Consider the following 21,473-nt stretch of genomic DNA (forward strand, 5'->3'; position numbering starts at 1 on the left):
AAAAGCTGATTTTAAAAAGTGTTTGGATAAGAAAAGTTGCTTTTTAGGAGTAAAATGACTTAGAAAGTTAGGATTTTCCAGCTTTTTGAAAGCTTTCATTTTTTCTATCCAAAAAACTGTTTTAAAAAACGTTTTTTAATTACACGAACATTTTTTTAGCTTATTAGCTTTTTGAAAAACTAAAAAACTAATAAACTATTTAAAAAAGTTATCCCAAAAACCAATATGAGGATTTAATTTATCTTTGAATTTGAAATTTGAAATTTGAAATTTAAAAACATAAATCATAAATTATGAAATTGATAGAGGGGGCATGGGACGGGAGGGAGGAGGATTATACATAGAAGAGAAGCGTTTGGAGGCATATTCAATGGTGAAGGTTCAGCCGCTGGAAGAAGATGTAGAAATGATGGTGGAGGCATTGGAAGACGCTGGTAGCGACCATGACGGCTAGGATATGTTGAGAGAGAACGATGGATTACTTTAATTGGGAGAGAAAGAGACTTGAGTTTTTGATAGGATCTTTGCAAATAAAACGGAATTTCGATTGATAGGATCTTTGCAAATAAAATGGGATTTCGAGAGAATATAAATGGAATTCTAAGACCATCTCCAACCCACCCCCATTTTCTCCCTCAAAATAGGGTAAATAATATTTCATCTCCAACCATACTCCATTTTTAACCCCATTTTTAACCCCAAAAAATATTCCAAGTATATTCTATTATTCCAACTTAGATAGATTGTCAAACACACCCGTCTACTAATTTAGTTTTAACAAATATATAATCTATATTTTTTCATTACATTAATATTAAATAAACAATATTATATTTATAATACACTTATAAATAAATATTATACATGCATTTATAAAAATATTACACATACATATTTTTAACTAAGCTTTTGTAAATACGTTATCGTGTTTCATAATTTTAATATGTATTTCATTTTTTATATGAATTCGACAAATAAAAATAAAATTTATATTTATGATTAATTAATATAATTTATTATATTTCATAATATTATAAATATTAAATATTATATTTAAACTAAATCTAATAAATAAAATAAACTAGAAATGTATAAATATATAAAATTAAGGACTAAACCTGACAACTGAAACTTCACCCCATATTTAGAGATATGAATAGTATCACCTTATATATGGGGAGATAATATTTATATCTTCAAATATGAAGGTTATATATGGGGAGATAATATTTATATCTTCAAATATGAAGGAAGAAATGGGATAGGGTTGAAGAAGAATAAAATAGAAAATGAGGAAAAAATTGGCGTTTAGGATGGGTTTGGAGATGCTCTAAAAAGTTTGCCTATTTTTTGGGATAGAAACAGGACGAAGGAAACGAATGCTGATTTTGTGGGATACGGTGCATTACAACTTACAAGGAAGAGTTAAAATCGGCGGGAAAGCAAAACCATGAGTTTCTCAGAATTGACACGTGACATAGAATAGGTGTTTGAAGAGTGTCATGCGGAATGTAAAGATTCTACTTATCTTTTTTTCTTTCTGTTTTATGAAATAATTTGTTTAGAATCAAGAAAGATTTATATCAACTCACAAGGGCATAAGTTTAGGGTTTGATGTTACGCGTATAAAAATTGATCCATCTCCACCTTAGGGTTGCAGCACAGCGTAGAGGCGGAGGAGAAGCCGGCAAATTAGGGGACGATTGCTTCACGTAATAACGGTAATCGTGAAAACCCAATCTTCCGAGCCTACTAATATCATTACTGTGTGATTTCTGATACTGATCCCGATCCCGATTCGAGGACAATGGTTTTGTTTAGTTATTTTCCAGGGTTTGTTTTCTGTGTTTCTTTTTCTTTCTGATATCAGTTTCAATGGTTCATCGACTCTGAAGTCTATTTATTTTGCATCAAATATAGGCGTAAAAATGTTTCAAATTGATCGAAAAATTAGTTTTTTTTTTCCTTCACTGCTGATAATCGGTAATTGGAGAGAGCTGTTGACTATTGTAGAACGTGCCTTTACAAAGTTGTTTCATTTTCATTTTCATCTTAGTTTGGTTTGAAGGGAGACAAGAAAACTCGAATATTAATGTAAAATTTCTGTATGTGTTGATTTCACCATGGTTTTATATGCTTGTTTCATGTATATGCCAGAGTAATTGGATAGAATCTATTAATAAATAATCTCTTTGGTAACATATTTATGGTATTCGTTAACTTTCTTGATTGGTTTTATTAAGCTCATTTTGTACCTTTGGCTTTTGTGCTTGTTTGCTGCTATTATGGATTTTGTTTATTTATAAACTTTATTTCAGTTTTGTTATAAAAGATAAATAAATCATCTAGGTGTTTATTATTATTATTATTATCATTTCCAACGCAGGAGAGGCATCTCTGAACAACCAATGATAAACCTTTAACATTTGATAATCACAGATGGCATCCACAACAACTTAAGTATAAGTACATCAGATTTATGCACATGTATACACACATAGCATGAGCATATGTAATCTGCATCAATAAAGCTTAAATCAATTTACAATGATTGGACAAGTTTATCTGGGATTTGGTGAATTATTTATGCATATGCGTATCACAAGGCAATTGTATTGATTTTGGGCTTTGGTTTTTGTTCTCTTATTATGCGAATCACGGAAAAAAATAACCCATTTGCAGAAATGATGATTTGATGCACATTGATTTTTACTGGGAATTGTTTGTTATACTGAATTTAAATTTTTTGATGCAGGGAAGGTGACACAAGACATGGATCTAGGATGCTGTGAATCAAGGTTACTAGATATTTTAATTATTTTTGAATGACAATATTTTAAAAATATGGACATTAGAGAATAATAATAAGTTTGACGAAAAGTTTCACAAAGCTGTACATTCTCTAAAGTTTCCATTAATTTGGATTTAATCGGTTTCCTATTTGTTATCAACTATCTTTTTATTTTGAACTTGATCTTTTTATTCTCCTATAAGTAAGTAGTAGTACATTTGTTTATATTTTTCAGTGTTGATAGCTTTTCTTTGGATTTGTTGGCCAAGGATATAAATAAATGTGTGAGGTGTATTGGGCCCATGGCAAACAAGTTTGAAGATCTGGGCAAACGTATACAACTTATGGAGAAGAAGTTAAAAAAATATCAACAATATCAAGAGTATAAGTTTGAGTTTCCTAAAGAGGAGAAGCCATCTTCTAACAACCCAAAGGTACATATACCAGCTTTCCCTGAGAAGTTTGATCGTGCTGTCTTTTGCAAATGGGTAAAGGATGTAGAATTGTATTTTGAGTCTGGTTGTGTCTTGGAGCATGAAAAAGTAAAACATGTAGTCTGCACATTGCCACGCGATGGAGAGACTTTTAAATGGTGGCAAGGTATCGAAGAGCTAAGCAAGACAGTCGATAAAATACATGTCATTAAGTGGAACGAGATGAAGAGGTTGGTTGTGTATAAGTTCCTTTGTCCAAAGATTGTTTGATAGCTAACAAAACATGCTATATGTTTCTTTGTGATGGATTTGGAATTTAATGGAATTGCATGTATTTGGAATGTAAGGAAAATTAAATTCCCTTTCGGTTGTTTGCTTGAAAATATTTTGATTCAGCAACTCTTTATATATACTAGGAACATTTTAAGGGCCATGCATTCTTAGCATGACCCATCAAGTCTACTTTAGATAGTGTGAAAGGGAAAATGACTTACTAAGATAATTAACTTGTCGGTTTGTTCACGTCTGGGTATTTTTTACACATCTAGGTAATAAATTTTTTAGAAGTGTTCACATATGACCATTATAATTTGTAGCATGTTATAACATGTTATAATGGTCATATGTGAACACTTTGATCAAGTTCGTTACCTAAATGTGTAAAAAAAAGGAATTACCCAAATATGAAAAAAACAAAAAGATAATTGATAAATCACTTTTTTTTTTAATTTTACCTTTTAATTTTGATTTGGTATAAAATTTAACATAAATGGTAAATTTTTTTAAAATCACACCATTTTGGTAAATATCTATTCAAAATACACTACTTTGAGTTTATTTTGGTAAATATCGGTTTAGACGAGAATTAATCGATGCCTAGGCGGATAGCCTTAATTGTAATAGAATTTAGTTTAAAATAAATAAATATTACCTATATCCTAACGGTATAAGTAAATAACCATAAAACTTTGATATATTAAATCGTTAAACTATTCGTATTTCATAATTTTTAGACTAACGGAGGTTCTTTTCTTAATTTTATTCATCACTCATCATAATTTAGTCACCAATTATCAAAAATTAGGTTATGCATGATAGCATGAGTTTAGCACTTTATGCTAGCTCAGTTCCTGTAAGCAGAAAGAGTTGATTGAGATTGTTACCCTTGTCTGAATGTTGCTTGCTTCGTGCTATGCGGAACTCTGGTTAGTAGGAGTTAGCCATTAGGCGAATGCATCACGTCACATGTGTGCAGGGTTGAATAATCTTAGAGTGTCGGGTTTGATCCTACTGCACAGCTCTTGTTTGAGTCCAACCGTTGTAGGGACGAGTCGGGTAATCGAAGGATTATCTAATCCTCGTCACATGTGATGGTATTCGGGTAATGGCTAATTGGCATTACAAGGAGGCCTGCAGCAGTTGAGGACTGGATATAGTAGAATCAGAAATTTTCCTAGGGCAAGCCTAGGATGAGTATAGCAGTGAGCAGCAGTAGTGAAAGGGATCTGGTGGAATCAAGGCATTCCTTGAAGAAGGTACGGATAGATGTGGAAGGTAGTATGGGCCCGTGCTACTGAAAGCAGAGGATCCGTACCCGAACCAAGGAAGACCAAGATAAGGCCAAGGAACTTGTAAGTAGCAGTGATCCCTCAGGAAGTATCAATATCACTAATGATTGTACTATGTATTGCAGAATGGTGGTACTTCGATCGAGGCCGGTAGATGGCGGTTCAGGAGAGGGGTCAGGTTCGGGATCAGGTTCCGAGCCGGTTGATGAGGGACTACGCGAGTTCATCGCGTCAGAGATCACTAGAGGCATCCTTGAGCCGGTTGATGAGGGACTACGCGAGTTAATTGTAATAGAATTTAGTTTAAAATAAATAAATATTACCTATATCCTAACGATATAAGTAAATAACCATAAAACTTTGATATATTAAATCATTAAACTATTCGTATTTCATAATTTTTAGACTAACGGAGGTTCTTTTCTTAATTTTATTCATCAATCATCATAATTTAGTCACCAATTATCAAAAATTTGATTAATCGTGCATTTTTTTTGAAATTTTTGACTGTTTGACTTTTTGACTGGGTTAGAACGTCTAGACCGTCAAGGATCGCCCATGACCGACTCCAACTAGCTTCAATTGTTGACAGTAAGAGGCCGCCTAGCGCCTAAGCACCGCCATGTCGTGACCAAAAACGACTCCTAACATGTCATGACCAATTTAAAAGGAAATTAAGCAATTTAACCACTTTTAATATGTATTTGAAAAAAAATAACCTTTTTTTTTGGAAAAATAACCACTTTGTCCGGAATAAGGGATTCCAGACTAAGAAAAAATGTTTTTTTTTTACTAATTCCAGAACCGGATTCCGGACTAAAATTCCAGAATATGAACAGTATATTTGGAATGACATTCTGGAGTACTATTCATATTTTGGACTAGAATTTCGGATTTCGAAAAAAAAACACTCTGAAATTTCAAGAAAAGCTCGAAATCCGAAGAACAATTTCGGAATTTCAAGAAAAAAAATCAATTTTTTTTCTTAATTTAACAAAAAAATAACCAAACATAATAATATGAACTGTATACAATATGAATGCATAAATTTAGACATTTTATTGAAAAACAATAACATTAAACATTACGAAATGTAGCATTCGGAATAAAAAAACAAAATAATTTCTTTGAAAATAATTTTAGAAAACTGAAAAAGATGAACAGTACTCCAGAATACGAACCAGAATTAGACATTTCGAACAGAATGGTTATTTTTCAAAAATTGAAAAAAAATATGTTATTTTCTTTAAAAAAAAACCATTTATGATGGTTAGTTACTCAATTTCCCAAATTTAAATGCCAATAAATGGTCATAAATATTGTTTCAAGAAAATTTAACTGAATCTATTAGACCTCCTCATTAATGTGATGCAATTTGTCAATATATTTATTCATTATTATAAATTATAAATTTTATATTATTGTTTTCATTAATTCACAAATAAAAAATGTCTAATATATATTAAAAATTAAGTTTACATATTTATTTGAATCAAAGATTATAATTTCACATAACTAATAAAAATATCTCTTAAATTAATAATTTATTAAAAATAACTGATTAATAATTTTGAATTTTTACTATAAAAGTTTAATTAATTTATAATCGTGGTTCCCACGGGTTATAAACTAGTCTATTAATATTGCCAACATTATGATCGGCTACCTAAATAAATACGGAAATTGATTTATCAGGGTAATTATATTTTTTTTGTTCATATTTTGATAACTTTTTTTATACAACTAGGTAACAAACTTATTGAAAGTGTTCACATATGACCATTATGATAAGATGTAACATTCTATAGTCGGTAATAATGGTTATATATGAATACTTCCAACAAGTTCGTTACCTAAATGTGTACAAAAAAATAGTTACCCAGATGTGAACAAACTGAAAAATTAATTACCTTAATAAGTCATTTTTCCATTGTGAAAAGCTGACTTCAATGCCAAAAATAGAATCTATTCACGACAAAGGGTTTGATTTTCTACATATAATGGTTTGTTTTAGAAGCATTTAGTTGTACTCATTTAGAAAAAAGTTAAACAAAAAACCAACTGAGTACACAAAGTAAAGAGATGATAAATAAATTAAAGTAAAAAAGATCATAGACCAAAGAGCCTTTGGCCTAGCAGTAAGGTACATGAGAGATTCTGAGTTCAAATCTCTTAGAAGACATAAGTAATATTTAAGAGTATGTTAGTTAGTTTGTTGTTTCAAAAAAAAAAAAAACAATATCATAGTAGAAAAGGAAGTTGGGACGGACCTTGTAGGAGAAGACAACTACAACTGATTAGTAATTTGTCTCTAGTGACTTCTAGAGTTTTTGTTATTATATATCCGCCGTTAAAAAAAACTACAACTAATTCCAAATTCATGAGTATCCAATATTAACTAGTGTTATACCGGACGGGTTGACCGCTATAAAAAAAAATAGTATTTGTTTTACTTTCTTTAATAACATCATACTTTCATTTCTTCTTATATAAGCTTTATACTATGACAAAGCCAACCAATTATAATTATACCATTCATATAAAGTTTATTTATTATTTTGGAGATAATACATTAACATAAATAAACATCATTACTGAACTAAAGCCGTAGGCCAAAACAAACATGATTTTTAATTGTTTAATTATTTCTTAATGTTAATTGCAAAAAGAGCAACACATTTTTATTAATTTTTAGGGTAATTGCAAAATTTGAAAGTACATTTGGCAATTTGTGCAACATCGAGAAAATAAATTTTTAATGAATGCCATGATTAACTGGAGGGTTAAATGCAATAAAAACTAAGATACTTCACTTAATATGTTTATAATAATATCTTGTGTTCATTTATTCTTGCAGTAGGCCCTGGTTTGAGTAACTGTAAGAAATAAAGATAGATTTTTTTCCCTTTTTGTGAAAAAAATTAGATGGCATCAACAAAACAAAGAAATTACATTGCTATTTTAGAAACGAAAAAACAAATAAATTGTACATTGATATTTCTGTGTGGTAAAAAATTAGCAAAAAAAAGTAAAATGCTATTACTGAATGGTAGATCACTCAACTTAAAAGCTGGTGTCTAAATGGGTTGCTGACTCAGCTTGACAGTCGGACCTACCAACAGGATGAGAGAGAGAATCATGTGGATCAATCAGGCTCAATGCAACGGGCTCACCCCATTTGCTGGGAGTCGCCTCAATTCCAATTTCCTTTTCTAATTGCGGATAAAACGTATTGTAAATGTATGGTGCCACCTATACCAGAAAAATAGCAATTTACTTATATACTCATAGTAGAATATAAGCTGCTATTATTAGTAAAAAAAATAAATTACATTGCCTATACCTGTAGTTTATGGTTGTCAACAACAATAAGTGGTTGTTGGTTTACTCCCAAAAAGAATACACATTCGCGACAATTAGCGATACAGAGAGCCTCATCACCCTCGCCGGAGAAGAAGGGGGGAAATTGCAGGTTAATCGTCCGTTGTAAAACGTAGGGAGAAGAAGGAGGAGGGTCATCAAAACCGATTGCTGGAACTGCAGAAAATTGTAAATCATGAGTTTAAACGGATGAGATTGAATCTTACAGGAGTTTCAAGGGCTGCGATTTGGACGACGGTTTTCCACTAACCGCGGTCCATAGTATTAATAATTAGAGGAATAACTTTATGGTTCTTATAGAGTAATATTTGAATACACAAATTATCTACCATTTACATGGAAATATATCAATCATCTCAATTCATTTTTCAATGGTAATATATAACTTTATGATCTTACGATAATCTCATTTTCAGTTACTTAACCATAATTTTAGATTTTCGGTATTCAAAATTTAAATTAAAAACAGAGTTTCCTAATTTATAGGGGATATAAAAACAAAAGTTATAAATATGGAAATCCAATATTAATATCAATTATTAGATTATGTATTATGTCATTTACGTTTTTAGTTTCTTTTTGTGGGAACGCATTTCAGCAATAAGGAAATCGAATATGAATATCAACTATTAGAATATTAGATTCTATAATTATGTAATTTAGGTTTTTAATTTTTTAATTTTTATTATTATTTTTTTTTGGAATGCATTTCAGCGTGCACATCATTAGAATGAATGAGAAAAAATTTATATTTTAGAAAAGTGTATATATATATATATATATATATATATATATATATATATATATATATATATATATATATATATATATATATATATATATATAGAGAGAGAGAGAGAGAGAGAGAGCGATGATCATTTGAGAACTCATAGATTCATGAGAACGCGAGAACCAAACGAGAGCCGTTAGATCAAAAAAATAGATGGTTAAAATGTTTTGTGGTATTTTTGTAAATATTTGAAAAATTAAACGCGGGGTATGTTACATAAATTAATCGAAGGGCATTTTTGTACTAAAATCAGATCATCACCCCCAAATCAATCGATGGCTTCTTTCTCTTCCAAAGCCCTCGCTCGTCTCATCTTCCCTCTCATCCTCGATCGTTCTCCAATCCAGAACCAGCGTCCAAAATCCCTGGTCTCCTCCCGTCAATTGTCTCCCGTATTCATTGAATCGAGGAAGGTGAATGTCAAAGATCTTTCTCTCTCTCTCTCTAAAACCAACATCGCAACTCCATATTATCAGAGATCTCTTCTTTTTTCCCTCTGTAATTCCTTCTAATCACGACTAAATTTCGGCGGTGTTGGCGAACAAGACGATGCTTCCGAGACAGTCATGTGTTCAGAGATTTATAATTTGAGGACAAAATGGTCCAATCTATTGCCTGTATTCCCAGTCCTAGTTTTTATAGCTAATATCAATTTCGTCATCTCGATTTGATTAAGAATTCGGATCTCCTGAATTCTTCAACGAAATCATTCTACAGGTTTACGGAATCATGTCGTCGTAAAAAATGGTCAAATATGTTGCCTGCGTGGTTCTTTGATTTTACAAGGGAGGAGTCGACTGTTGAAGCTGGAATGTGGTTTGAGACCGTTGAAAGCTAACCGCCTTTGCATAAGTTGTTTAAATATGTATACATCTATTTTATGCTTTTGCTCCGTTTTTTGTGCCTCATTGTTAGTAGTAATTATAGGTTTTTAGGTGATTTTTACACCGATATATCATAATCATTCATGGAGATGTTCAATGGTTTTTTATAAGTATCATTTGCTGAAGATTCTCATTGTTTATGATATCGATCGTTTTGTTACACCAGTAAACCGGGGGAATAGTGTCGCACCTAATCTGAGCTGAATTTATTGAAATTTTTTGTAGTTAAATGTATTAGCTCTCTGATGTTTGACTTTTGAGGTTACTCATAGATTATTTAGGTCCAAAATTGATTAGTTTAGAGGAAAATATTGATAGTTACATGTAACTTTATGATATTCCTACTCTCGGAAACTAGTTTTAGGTTAAATTTGGTAGATCATTTAGGTTAATTTCAAATGTGAAAGTCTAAGGTTTGACCTAAAAAGTCTCAACATATCCATTCTTCTGCAATGACGTTTGAAAAGTAATTTAAGAGGGATACACCTTCTGGTTTCGTAATCTGATCTTGGAAATTTGTGTAGTGTTTGCTAGTTTGGTGTAGACTAAATCGTTGTCTCATGCATTGGTCAAGCTGAAGAATTTAGCTAGTAATGCATTTTTCTATTTATTTGATTATTCTATAACCTTAAACCCTAAGGTAGTGTTTGGAATGAGCATTCCTTGAGCTGAAGGATTAGAAATCACATATGAATTACATGTGATTCACATGTAAATCACATATGAATTACATATGAATTACATGTGATTCACATGTAAATCACATATGAATTACATGCGATTCACATGTAAATCACATATGAATTACATGTGATTCATATGTAAATCACATATGAATTACATGTGATTCACATATAAATCACATGCGATTCGCATGTACATCATATGTGATTCACATGTGAATCACATTTGATTCACATATAAAATCACATGTGATGTACATATGATGTCATATGTAAATGTGATTCATATGTGAATTGCATGTGATTCATATGTTAATCACATGAAAATCACATATGTATTTTTATGAGTGCTTTCGCATCAATAATTTTTTTTAATTTTCTTGTAAATTTGGAAGAAATTGTGGTGAATATTGAAGAGGCGAAAAATGATAAATTGAAGAAAATAAGAAAATATTGACACGATTACATGAAAACGCTTTGAAATTAATAGCATTTTTTATTTTTTATATTTTATTTTGTATAGAATAAAATACTTGTATTATTATGTTTATAAATTAATTAATAAATATGAGATTTGTTGTGGTTTACTTACGAATATTATAGTATAAGAAATGTATATATGAAAAAAATATGCACATATGCACCTAAAATTTACTTTTTTCTAAATGCTGTTTTTTTTTTAAAAAAAAATTGTAGTTTTTTTATTTTTTAAATATAGTTTTTCTGTAATTTTCTTTATAAAAAACTTACAGTTTTTTTTATTATTTTAAAATGCAGTTTTTTTTTTTTTGAAAAATTGTTGCTCTTTAAAAAAAATTGCAGTTTTTTTTAAAAAAAATATTTTTTCATTTTTTTTTCAAAAATTCATGTTTTCTATAAAAAAACTAAAAATTTTGCATTTATAAAAAAAACAAAAAAAATACTATTTTAAAAAAAATATGAAAATTTGATTTATGATGTAAATTTTTAGACATTTATATTAATATGTTAAATAACACAAAAAAACTAAACATTAAATGAGGTTGATAAGATGACGATAATGTCCTTAATGAATTACTTTTGATCCAACGCTCCACTTTTAGTTCTCGTGTTCTCGAGAAACTATGAGTTCTCAACTGATCTCAACTATATATATATATATATATATATATATATATATATATATATATATATATATATATTTATGAGAAAAATAATATGTGGCTGTCATATATGGAATATTAGGTATAAAACCATCAAAATTGACTTCATTTTGATTAAATAAACACAATTTTTTTCATTGTTAGCTTTTTCCTATTGCTTTTGAGTTCATATTATTTATGATTTTATAATTTATCCCCAATATCTATGTATTTCGAATGTGTTTTTTATATTAGACCTCTAGTAAACTTCATAACTTTCTTTGATACCAACCATATATATATATATATATATATATATATATATATATATATATATATATATATATATATATATATATATATATATATATTTTTTTTTTTTTTTTTTTTTTTGCATGGTTCTTTTTGATGTGTTATGGGAATAAGTTTATTCAGTTTTTAATGAATAATTTCAATCTTTCACTATAATTTTCTATTTTAAATTTGAATATGAAGATTTATAGGTAGTTGATGGTGTATTCTTATACATGGTTTGTGTTGCAAAATTGAAAATTTAAAACTCCATAAAAATATGTACAAAGCCTATCATTTAGTCTAATAGAGAATACAAGAAAGACGGTAGAGAGATTTGATTGTATTTTGTTAAAACTATGTAGTTTTTAATGGTTCTATACCTAATATTAGGTACATAATTGAACTTAATTCAATGATAGAGAGACTTGAGTTATATTCGTTAAAAAATATTGGTTTTTTATTTTTTTTCTATAAACTTCAATAATTATTTGCAATAAAAATATATATAATTGATCTTTTTCATTTTATAATTACACTTAATTCAATGGTATTCTATTAAAACAAAACTAAAAAAAAATGAAATTGGATTTGTTTTGTTTAAAACTACGTCGTTACAAAATATTAATAATTCTTTAGTTCTTACAATACTCAAACATTAATAAGCCCATTTATGTGTCGTTTCCTTGCAAAATATAATAATCATTCTAAATGTTAACTCTAAATAACCGTAACATTTTAAATTTTCCATTAACATTGACCGGTTTGATGGGCTATGGGTTTGTAATAGTCAACTCGGGTTTTAGTTTCCAATGTATGTTGAGTTGCGTTTCCTGAAACTGTCCTTTTTTGAGACAAAACGAAGACCCGAACTATTATTTTCCAATATAAAAGATCATGTTACCATATGTATAGGAGAGATAAATTAACTAAATATAGAAATATATGCCATAGGATAAAACTTACAACATAATTAAGCCTTCAACGATTCTTTTTCTTTTCGACAAAGAATGTATTTTTTAATGTATTAGTCATTTTTATGTATGTTGTATAGGTGTTCCCGTATCTAGGATTCATTGTGTCGAAAATATATCATCTTCTAATTCATGACAACATATTTGGAAAAAAAATCTTTATTGATGTAATATGTTCCCAACAAATAATGTCCAGGCGACAATTTGTTTCCAGACGATTAGTTTCCATATTTCAATAAAAGTGAACCAAAAACTTGAGTCAAAGTTCAAGACACACCTTTTTTACATCATTTTTGGACCGAAATCATAACATTTCTAAACAAATATCCAAACACCTTCTGCTACATTTATAAACCGAAATCCAAGCATCTTTAACCCTCATTCGAGCACTTATTTGCTATCTTTGTCATTGAAAAGTCAAATAACCATTATTATTGGGTGGAATTTTGTTTGGCAAAAGTATTTATTTGAAGTGGTAATTTTACATATAAGTAATTGTCACTTAAAGTAGGACTCTATAAGAAAAACAACTCAATGAATGTATATAACTATTTCATCATTTCACCCATATTTTCTTGTGTTTTCCTTAAAGTTCAGCCTCCACAAATAGCAACATTGTTATTTATTTTTTTAACATTGCAAAAAATTTTAACTTTATTTTGAAGGCCAGTGACATTTTGAAAGGAAAACAATATTAAAATTAAACATCATTGTTTATTTATAAACAAAACCAATGTTTTTCTTTTTCTTTTTATTTACATTTAAAATCTTTTTCTTGTAGTTGTTCCCTTTTATATACTATGTTTTTTTAATCATTGAAACTAATATCATTATATTATATTCTACTATTTTTTTATCACTATTTAGAAATATAACAGTTTTGAAAAAAAATTATATGTAAATGCTAAGATAAATAAAAAGTTACTAATAATAAGATAAGTTACTACTTCCTTAACAAACAAAAAAATAAATTAAATATTAACTTACATATCTTTCTTTTTCTTTGTTTAATGTTTATAAATCTTTATTCTATCATGTACACGAAAATCAAAGGAACAAATATCTTTACCAACCCAAATGGTTGGGGTTAAGTTAGCATAATTTGAAATAGAAAACAATGCAAGTATACCGAGTTACTAACTAATGAATATTTAATTAGTTTGAATGTAATGTTAACATAAGAATTAAGGAACATATGATGTCTTTTCTTGCATTTTACACACTAGAAAGAATGGAGATGTTTTCCTTAGTTCAATCATACCAAAAGAATCCAAATCAATGATACCTTTAAGAATAAATAGTTACACCATATAATGAAAACCATAAATTTAACCTCCTTCCTTGTGATCCACTACTTAGAAGTTTTAAAAGACAATGATGGAACCTCTTTGTTGTTTGGGTTACTTGAGACTTGAATACTCTAAATTATATCCCACTTCAGTTTAACCTCCCTCCCTTGTCATCATTTTCTCCGGTAAATGATGGATCCACCTAACATGAAATGGCATGTCATCATTAAATAACCCAACATATTTAACACTTGACAGATAACTGATTAGTCTAAACATTGGTTTCCTTTTGTTTCATAATATATTGTCATGCTATTTGTGTAACTCTTGATCCAAAGTAGAGGATGCCACTTAAATTCCGTTAGCAATACACATGATGATTACGCAAACAACACTTTTAAATTTTGTTAGGGCCTAAGAAAATCTAGAAGCCTTATCCAAGGCCCTTGGAGGAATTCATTAGGGCTTCCCCTATGAATTTCGTCTACCTCCTCCAAGGAGGTTTTGGAACATTCCCTCCAACTATTTAATAATTGCAAACTAGTCCTTGTACTTTACAATTAATACAATTAACCCCAAAACTAATTATAATTAATTTATGGCTAACTATTAATTAAATAGTATGATTTCTAATTAATATATTATTTTCATAACACATTAATAAATCATTTATATTAATTTATTAATCTTATAATAAATTAATTTCTCTCATTTCATAATTTCCTTGTCTAATTGCTAGGTTTGGGGCAACCCAAAAAGACTGCGTTTGTAACACCCCAATTTCAAGGCCAAAAAATTTGTTTTTAAATAAATTATAACATAAAAACCGTCGTTATAAAAACATTCATAATGATATCTCATGTCGCAACCAATTTCTCAATAATCCAAAACATGTCACCATAAAAACCATTTTGTCAAAAGTGAAATAAATCAGAGTACATTCTTAGGAAACTCCATGCGGAAAACATGTGTGTGTGTGATGTGTTGCTACACCATCGGCTCCTTCCCCTTAGACGAAGAGGTACCTGAAACCAAAACTGAACTGTAAGCACAAAGCTTAGTGAGTTCCCCCATCATACCCATAACACATAATCATCAGTATCTTTTAACCGGTAACCGGGAGCTACCCTCCCCTTCGATATCTTTCAACCGGTAGTCGGTAGCTATCCTCCCATTCGGTATCTTTCAACCGATAACCGGGAACTATCCTCCCCTTCGGTATCTTTCAACCGGTAACTGGGAGCTACTCTCCCCTTCGGTATCTTTCAACCGGTATCCGGGAACTAACCTCCCATTCGGTATCTTTCAACCGGTATCTAGGAACTAACCTCCTATTCGATATCTTTCAAACCGGTATCTGGGTACTATTTCACCCCTATCCCTATCACATATTACAGGTCATAAAAATATTGGTTTCATAATAACATACATAAGCATACTGAGTCACATAATGACATATCATAATCGTACTACTATACATACATGGGTTTTATCCACCCCTTCGGTATCTTTCAACCGGTAATCGTCCTCGGTATCTTTCAACCGGTAACCAGGGCTAGTGTGCCCTACTACTACTTAACACATACTCAACACAGATATAACAACCAGACAATTATCGCATAGATAACCGTCTCGGCTATAATCACCTACTGGTGGGCCGGCATTGGTGTCTTAGACCCACCGCTACTAGAAGGTAGCTCACCTCGTAAGGCTGACTGCTGAAAAACTGATCGACAGATGTTTGATTGCTGCTCCGGTGATCCTCCGGCTATAATCTCCATAAAACACTTAGTCAGACACTGATAACTGTTCTTAGGGTAAAATGACTATTTTACCCCTGACCAAGTCAAAGTCAACTTCCAGTTGGCCTGACTCGCCGAGTTGGGCCTCCATCTCGTCGAGTCCCTACCCTTCATTTGTCCTTCTTCACGCCTCTACTCGTCGAGTTTAGCAATGACTCGACGAGTTCTCCATCCAAAACAACCTCGAATGAACCTTCATCCGACTCGCTGAGTTGTATGAACAACTCGTCGAATTCATCCTCGTTCTACAAACAAGTCCCGTCCTTGACTCGTCGAGTTGTATGAACAACTCGTCGAGTTCATCTTCAACAGTTGGGAGATTGCCTTGGACTCGCCGAGTCTGCTCATGCACTCATCGAGTCCTATGAACTATAGGTCTATAGCTAAGTCCAATGCGTTGGGTCACTCCCCGGACCCTTCTAAGGCCATTCTAACACTCACTTGGTTCCTTTGAACCCTAACAGAAAAGGGAAGTCAAGCCTCGGACTCGCCGAGTCCCAAGAACAACTCGCCGAGTCAAGGTTGTCCAAGTCTTATTTCTCGATTTCTGATGTACAACATTGGTCCAAATGATAGATCTAGGCTCCTAAGATCGATCTAGCACGTAAAGTTACGAACTTTACATGCATGCATGGGATTATGAGCTAAAAGGACCCTAAAAGAAGCTCTTGGGTTGCATGGGGCTTTCCATGGGTGCAAAGGCAGTCCTTTTCTGCCTTTTAACCCTTTAATGAGCCTAGATCTGAAACCTTAACCCCCACCATGCTTGCAATCATGGTTGGTCACTAAGAATGGCTTATAAAAGCCATAAATCTTCCCAAAAGGGATCTAATACAAGAAGGAGCAAAGTGACGACTTTATACATTTCAAGGACTGTAGATGATGCACAAGTTTGACTCCTCTACCAATCTCTTGGTTCCTCAAGCTTCTCCTTCCTTCTTGCCACCACAAACCACCAAGAATCACTAAAAAGGCCTTAGATCTTCACCAATGACGATTGGGGTTTGATGTGAAGGGGGTTCTGAGAGCATAAGGGGTGAGGGAGGCTGAATAAGACGTTTAAATAGGGTGTAAACCCTTGGATTAGGGTTTTGTCCAGCCAGAGTCTACTCGTCGAGTCATGCCGCCGACTCGACGAGTCCGCCACTTAACCTCCGGGTCCAAGTCGCTACTACTCGACGAGTTGGGCCATCAACTCGCCGAGTCTTAGTCCAAATTATGAAAAATACTTGAATGAAATACATACCAAGAATCGGGTGCTACAACGTTGCTATCAATTCAAGTACACACCAATTATAGTTATGGGCTTAGACACCTAATCCAAGAACAGACAAGTGCCAGGAGCCACCTCTTGGTCTTCCATGCAAGCATCACAAAGACAACTATCATACAATCTACAACTACTTAACTAATAATTGCCAGAGTTCAAACTGTGGTATTGCATACATATTGTCAGGAGCCGCCTCCTGGTCTCTCATACAAAATGCCAAGGGTTACCCCGGGTCTTCCTACAATATATAAACCAAATGGGCCGACATTGGTACCTTCGATCCATAGAACAGTGAGAAGACTCACCTCGAATGCAGAAGCTCATTGAAAGAAATCCCTAGTTGCTGCCCTGACGACTTCTCTGAGCCATTAGAACAAAATAACACCCAATTAGCAATTGGGTTCCAAACTATGATCCATAATCCATACTTGGGGTAAAATGACCATTTTACCCCTGAACCAACTTGAACCAGAACTGAGGCCGAAACCCAAAAACCAAAAAGGGCCAAAACCAAAAGATCCACAAAGGCCCACTAATGGCCTAATTTTTCAAATTGGGGCCAACCCTGTATGGGCCTTATCCTGAGCCCAATAATTCCCTTAGTCCAACAGTTGATCTCAGATGATCCATAAGGCCCAAAGCAACGAGGCTCAAGCCCATTAGGCCCAATAAGGCCCAAACCACAATCCTAGAACCCAAAATGCAAACCCAATAAATTACTTCAAACTTTAATGAAAAACCCCACTTCACGAAATAAGCCCAAACTTAGCCCAAAGATGCGAGACCTAAAAACACAACAAGCCGAAATCCCACGCCGAACGTGGGGTGTACGTGCAGCTTATGTTGGGTGTACTCGATGAACCCAGATTGCGATTTCAAATCAGTATGATGGGCGTAAGGCCAGTTATGCGGGGCGTAACCTGACTTAATCCAAAACTCGACTTCTGACTTAACCACTTAAGCACTTTGCACCCAAACTTCAGAGAACCTCAAAATAAAGCTCTTAATGCATAAAGTCGGCACCTTTATGCATTTTCATGACTAAATGAGACCCAAAAATCATCTTAATCCATTAAGACCCTTTATAATCCAACTAGAACATGCATGGACCATTCTTAAACATCAAGCAAGCATTTTTATGAACTAACAACATCAAAAAAGGCATGATCTATCACCACAAGCTCCTGTAGTAGCTCAAACTCACAAGGAGAACTTAATACACCATAAAAGCCCTTAATCTTGCCCTAAAATCAAACTAGCATAAGAAGAAGCCAAGATAAGAACTTGATACATTAAATGAGATGGAAATGAAGCCAAAAGTTTGGATCTAAGAGTCTTCCTTTGAACCACAAGCTAGCACCAAGCACCATTTTCTTGAAAATAAGCAAAACACACAAAAACGCACACTTAGATCTCTCAAACACTCAAAATGATATTAGGGTTTCCGAAATAAGGCTAAAAGACAACGGAGGCTAAGAAATGAAAGAGCCTTGAGCTCATAAAGAAGTTTAAATAGTGCCCAAACCCTAAAAATTAGGGTTTGACACTCTACTCATTACGTTGGGCGTACCCACGGCTTACGTTGGGCGTACTCACCCAGGTACGTACCCTCCTCCATACACGCATGAGACCAACTTACAAACTTTTTCCACCAAGGGCCATTTCTGCCATTATTTTAAACTACTCCTTATCTTAGGTCTGTTTCCAACGAACCTTATATCCACATAACGGTGGCGAGAAACCCTACGCTCCTAACAACACACCAAATCCTTATAACTTCCCGAAAAAAACCTAAAAATCCATAAAAGACCGAGTTATCAAATGACAATTATACCTTTAGCCTCCGAAGGCACCATCGAACACTTGGGTCACTTAAACCATAACACCCACATCCGAAAAGACCAAAACCTTTCTTCTCCAAGGCCCTAAGCCTCAAGACCACTGAAAATTGGGCCATAACCCTGAATAATGAAGCAAATCCGAAACCGAGTGTTACAGATGACCCACTCGGAAGTTTTCGTGCCGAGTGGCTCCGTAACGACCCAATTTTCACGACCAAAAATTTTGTTTTAAAACATTACTTTAGAAAATATTAATAACTAAAAACATTGTTTGATCAAACCATAACACAAAGTGAACCATGTCTAAAAGCCAATTCATACACCCAATCAAAATATCAGAGTACAAATCCCAGTGAAGCTCGTAAATGCGAAAACCGGAGAGTGTGTGTGTGACATGTTGCTACCGCGCCGGCTCCTTTCCCCTAGCTGAGGAGGTACCTGAAACCAAAACTGAAAACTGTAAGCACAAAGCTTAGTGAGTTCCCCCATCGTACCACATACCATACTAACACATAACACACATATTGCCAGGCTATTCTGGGGTGCCTGACTACCCGGTACGGCCGTTCTGGGGTGCCGTCCTACTCGTGTCAAGCCATTCTGGGGTGCTGACTACCCGTGTCAAGCCATTCTGGGGTGCTGACTACCCATCGGTCCTAACAACCGATCCTCGGGGACTAGTCCCCTCTTACTACCTTTATCTCATATAACATAACAAGCTAGCATGCAATCACATCATCACGTACTGTCATACATATCTGGGGTGTCCGACCTACCATTCGGTCCTAACAACCGAACTCTACAACTATCACATATACATATCATGCCAGCATACAACATATCAGGTAGTAGCAAACATAGATGATATCACAAAGACAATCATCTAACATACAACTCCTACTGGGGGGCCGACATTGTGGCCGTAGACCCACCGCTACTGGAAGGTAACTCACCTCGAAGTAGTTGCTGATCTGATCGGGAATTGATTGCCTACTGCTGCTGCTGCTGCTCCGGAAATCCTCCGGCTGCAATTCCCACAACATACTCAATCAAACATTGCTCACTGACCTTTGGGTAAAATGACCATTTTACCCCTGACCATGCCTTAAGTCAAAGTCAGAGTCAAGTTTCAGTTGACCCGACTCGCCGAGTTGGCTTTCCAACTCGCCGAGTCACCACCCAAACGATTGTCTTGGATCCCGTTCCTACTCGTCGAGTTAGGCGACGACTCGACGAGTTCTCCTTCTAAACTGATATTCAAGTCCTTCATCCTACTCGCCGAGTTGTATGAACAACTCGTCGAGCTCATCTTCATCCGATGAACACTTATGCTAAGACTCGCCGAGTTGTATGAACAACTCGTCGAGTCTGTTCTTGATCTAAGGAGATTGCCTTGAACTCGCCGAGTCAGGGCATTGACTCGCCGAGTACCTCCATAGATGAGTTCAGCTTCCGACTCACTGAGTCACACCCCGTGACTCACTGCTCACTCGACACTACGAAAAGGGGACAAACTCGGAGACTCGCGAACAGACTCGCCAAGTCACATGAACGACTCGCCGAGTCGTTGCCATGCAACCACTAAATACACAGATTTGCTCGATTCCAGTCCATGCCATTCACAGATCTGGACTTCTAGGACACGAATCACACGTAAAGTTTCCAACTTTACGTGTGGATATTCACCAATATGGATTTTAGGGCTAAAAATGCCTCAAAAGGGTAGATCTAGGGTGAACAAGCAACATGGGGCCATAAAGCTAACAGATCTGAGCTCCTGGAGCTCAATATTGCCTAGATCTAGAGGCCAATCGACTTATTACAAACCCTCAAGCATACACAATCTTGGAAATGGCTCAAAAAGGACTTTTATGTAGCTATAAGCTTAAAAACAGAGGGGAAACGAGCTATATCTTAGGGGAAACGTTGGAATGACACAGAGATGCTTGGCCTCTTTCTCCTCTTCTTGATTCCCTCTTCTTTTCCTTCAAAGAAACTTCAATACACCACAAAACACTTCAAACTCACAAGAAAGCAAGACTAGAGAGAGATACAGGGCTCTGAGGGTGAATGGGGGCTGGCTTGGGGCAGTTAAGTCGTTTAAATAGGGTGCAAACCCCTGGAACTTAGGGTTTCATCCAACAGCTGTGACTCGCTGAGTCGCCAACTTAAACTTGTCCCGGGTCCCGCATCCACTCGGCGAGTCGGACCTATGACTCGCCGAGTCCAAGACTAAAAGGAAGGGAAGTACTCAATTAAGATTTACGTACCAGGAACCAGGTGCTACAAGCTCATTGTGATATATTCGATTGAGGGAATTTACATATTAGTATTTTTAAAAAAAAATATTAAAA

General features: G+C 33.7%; 1 protein-coding gene across 2 annotated transcripts; it reads left to right on the forward strand.

The window, feature by feature from the left end:
* Nucleotides 1-1,306: 1,306 nt before the first annotated feature.
* On the forward strand, nucleotides 1,307-3,608 carry LOC111895513 (uncharacterized). Of its 2 annotated transcripts, none has more exons than XM_023891598.3 (4): nucleotides 1,307-1,511; nucleotides 1,653-1,721; nucleotides 2,756-2,798; nucleotides 3,027-3,608. In XM_023891598.3, the coding sequence occupies exons 3-4, from the start codon at nucleotides 2,773-2,775 to the stop codon at nucleotides 3,493-3,495; spliced, it is 495 nt and encodes a 164-aa protein (XP_023747366.1). In that variant the 5' UTR covers nucleotides 1,307-1,511; nucleotides 1,653-1,721; nucleotides 2,756-2,772; the 3' UTR covers nucleotides 3,496-3,608. The 2 variants fall into 2 exon arrangements, with proteins under 2 accessions (XP_023747366.1, XP_023747367.1); XM_023891599.3 differs by having other exon boundaries at nucleotides 1,661-1,721.
* Nucleotides 3,609-21,473: the final 17,865 nt, after the last annotated feature.

Source organism: Lactuca sativa, chromosome 9 (genome assembly GCF_002870075.4).
Source record: "Lactuca sativa cultivar Salinas chromosome 9, Lsat_Salinas_v11, whole genome shotgun sequence".
Classification (NCBI taxonomy): Eukaryota; Viridiplantae; Streptophyta; class Magnoliopsida; order Asterales; family Asteraceae; genus Lactuca; species Lactuca sativa.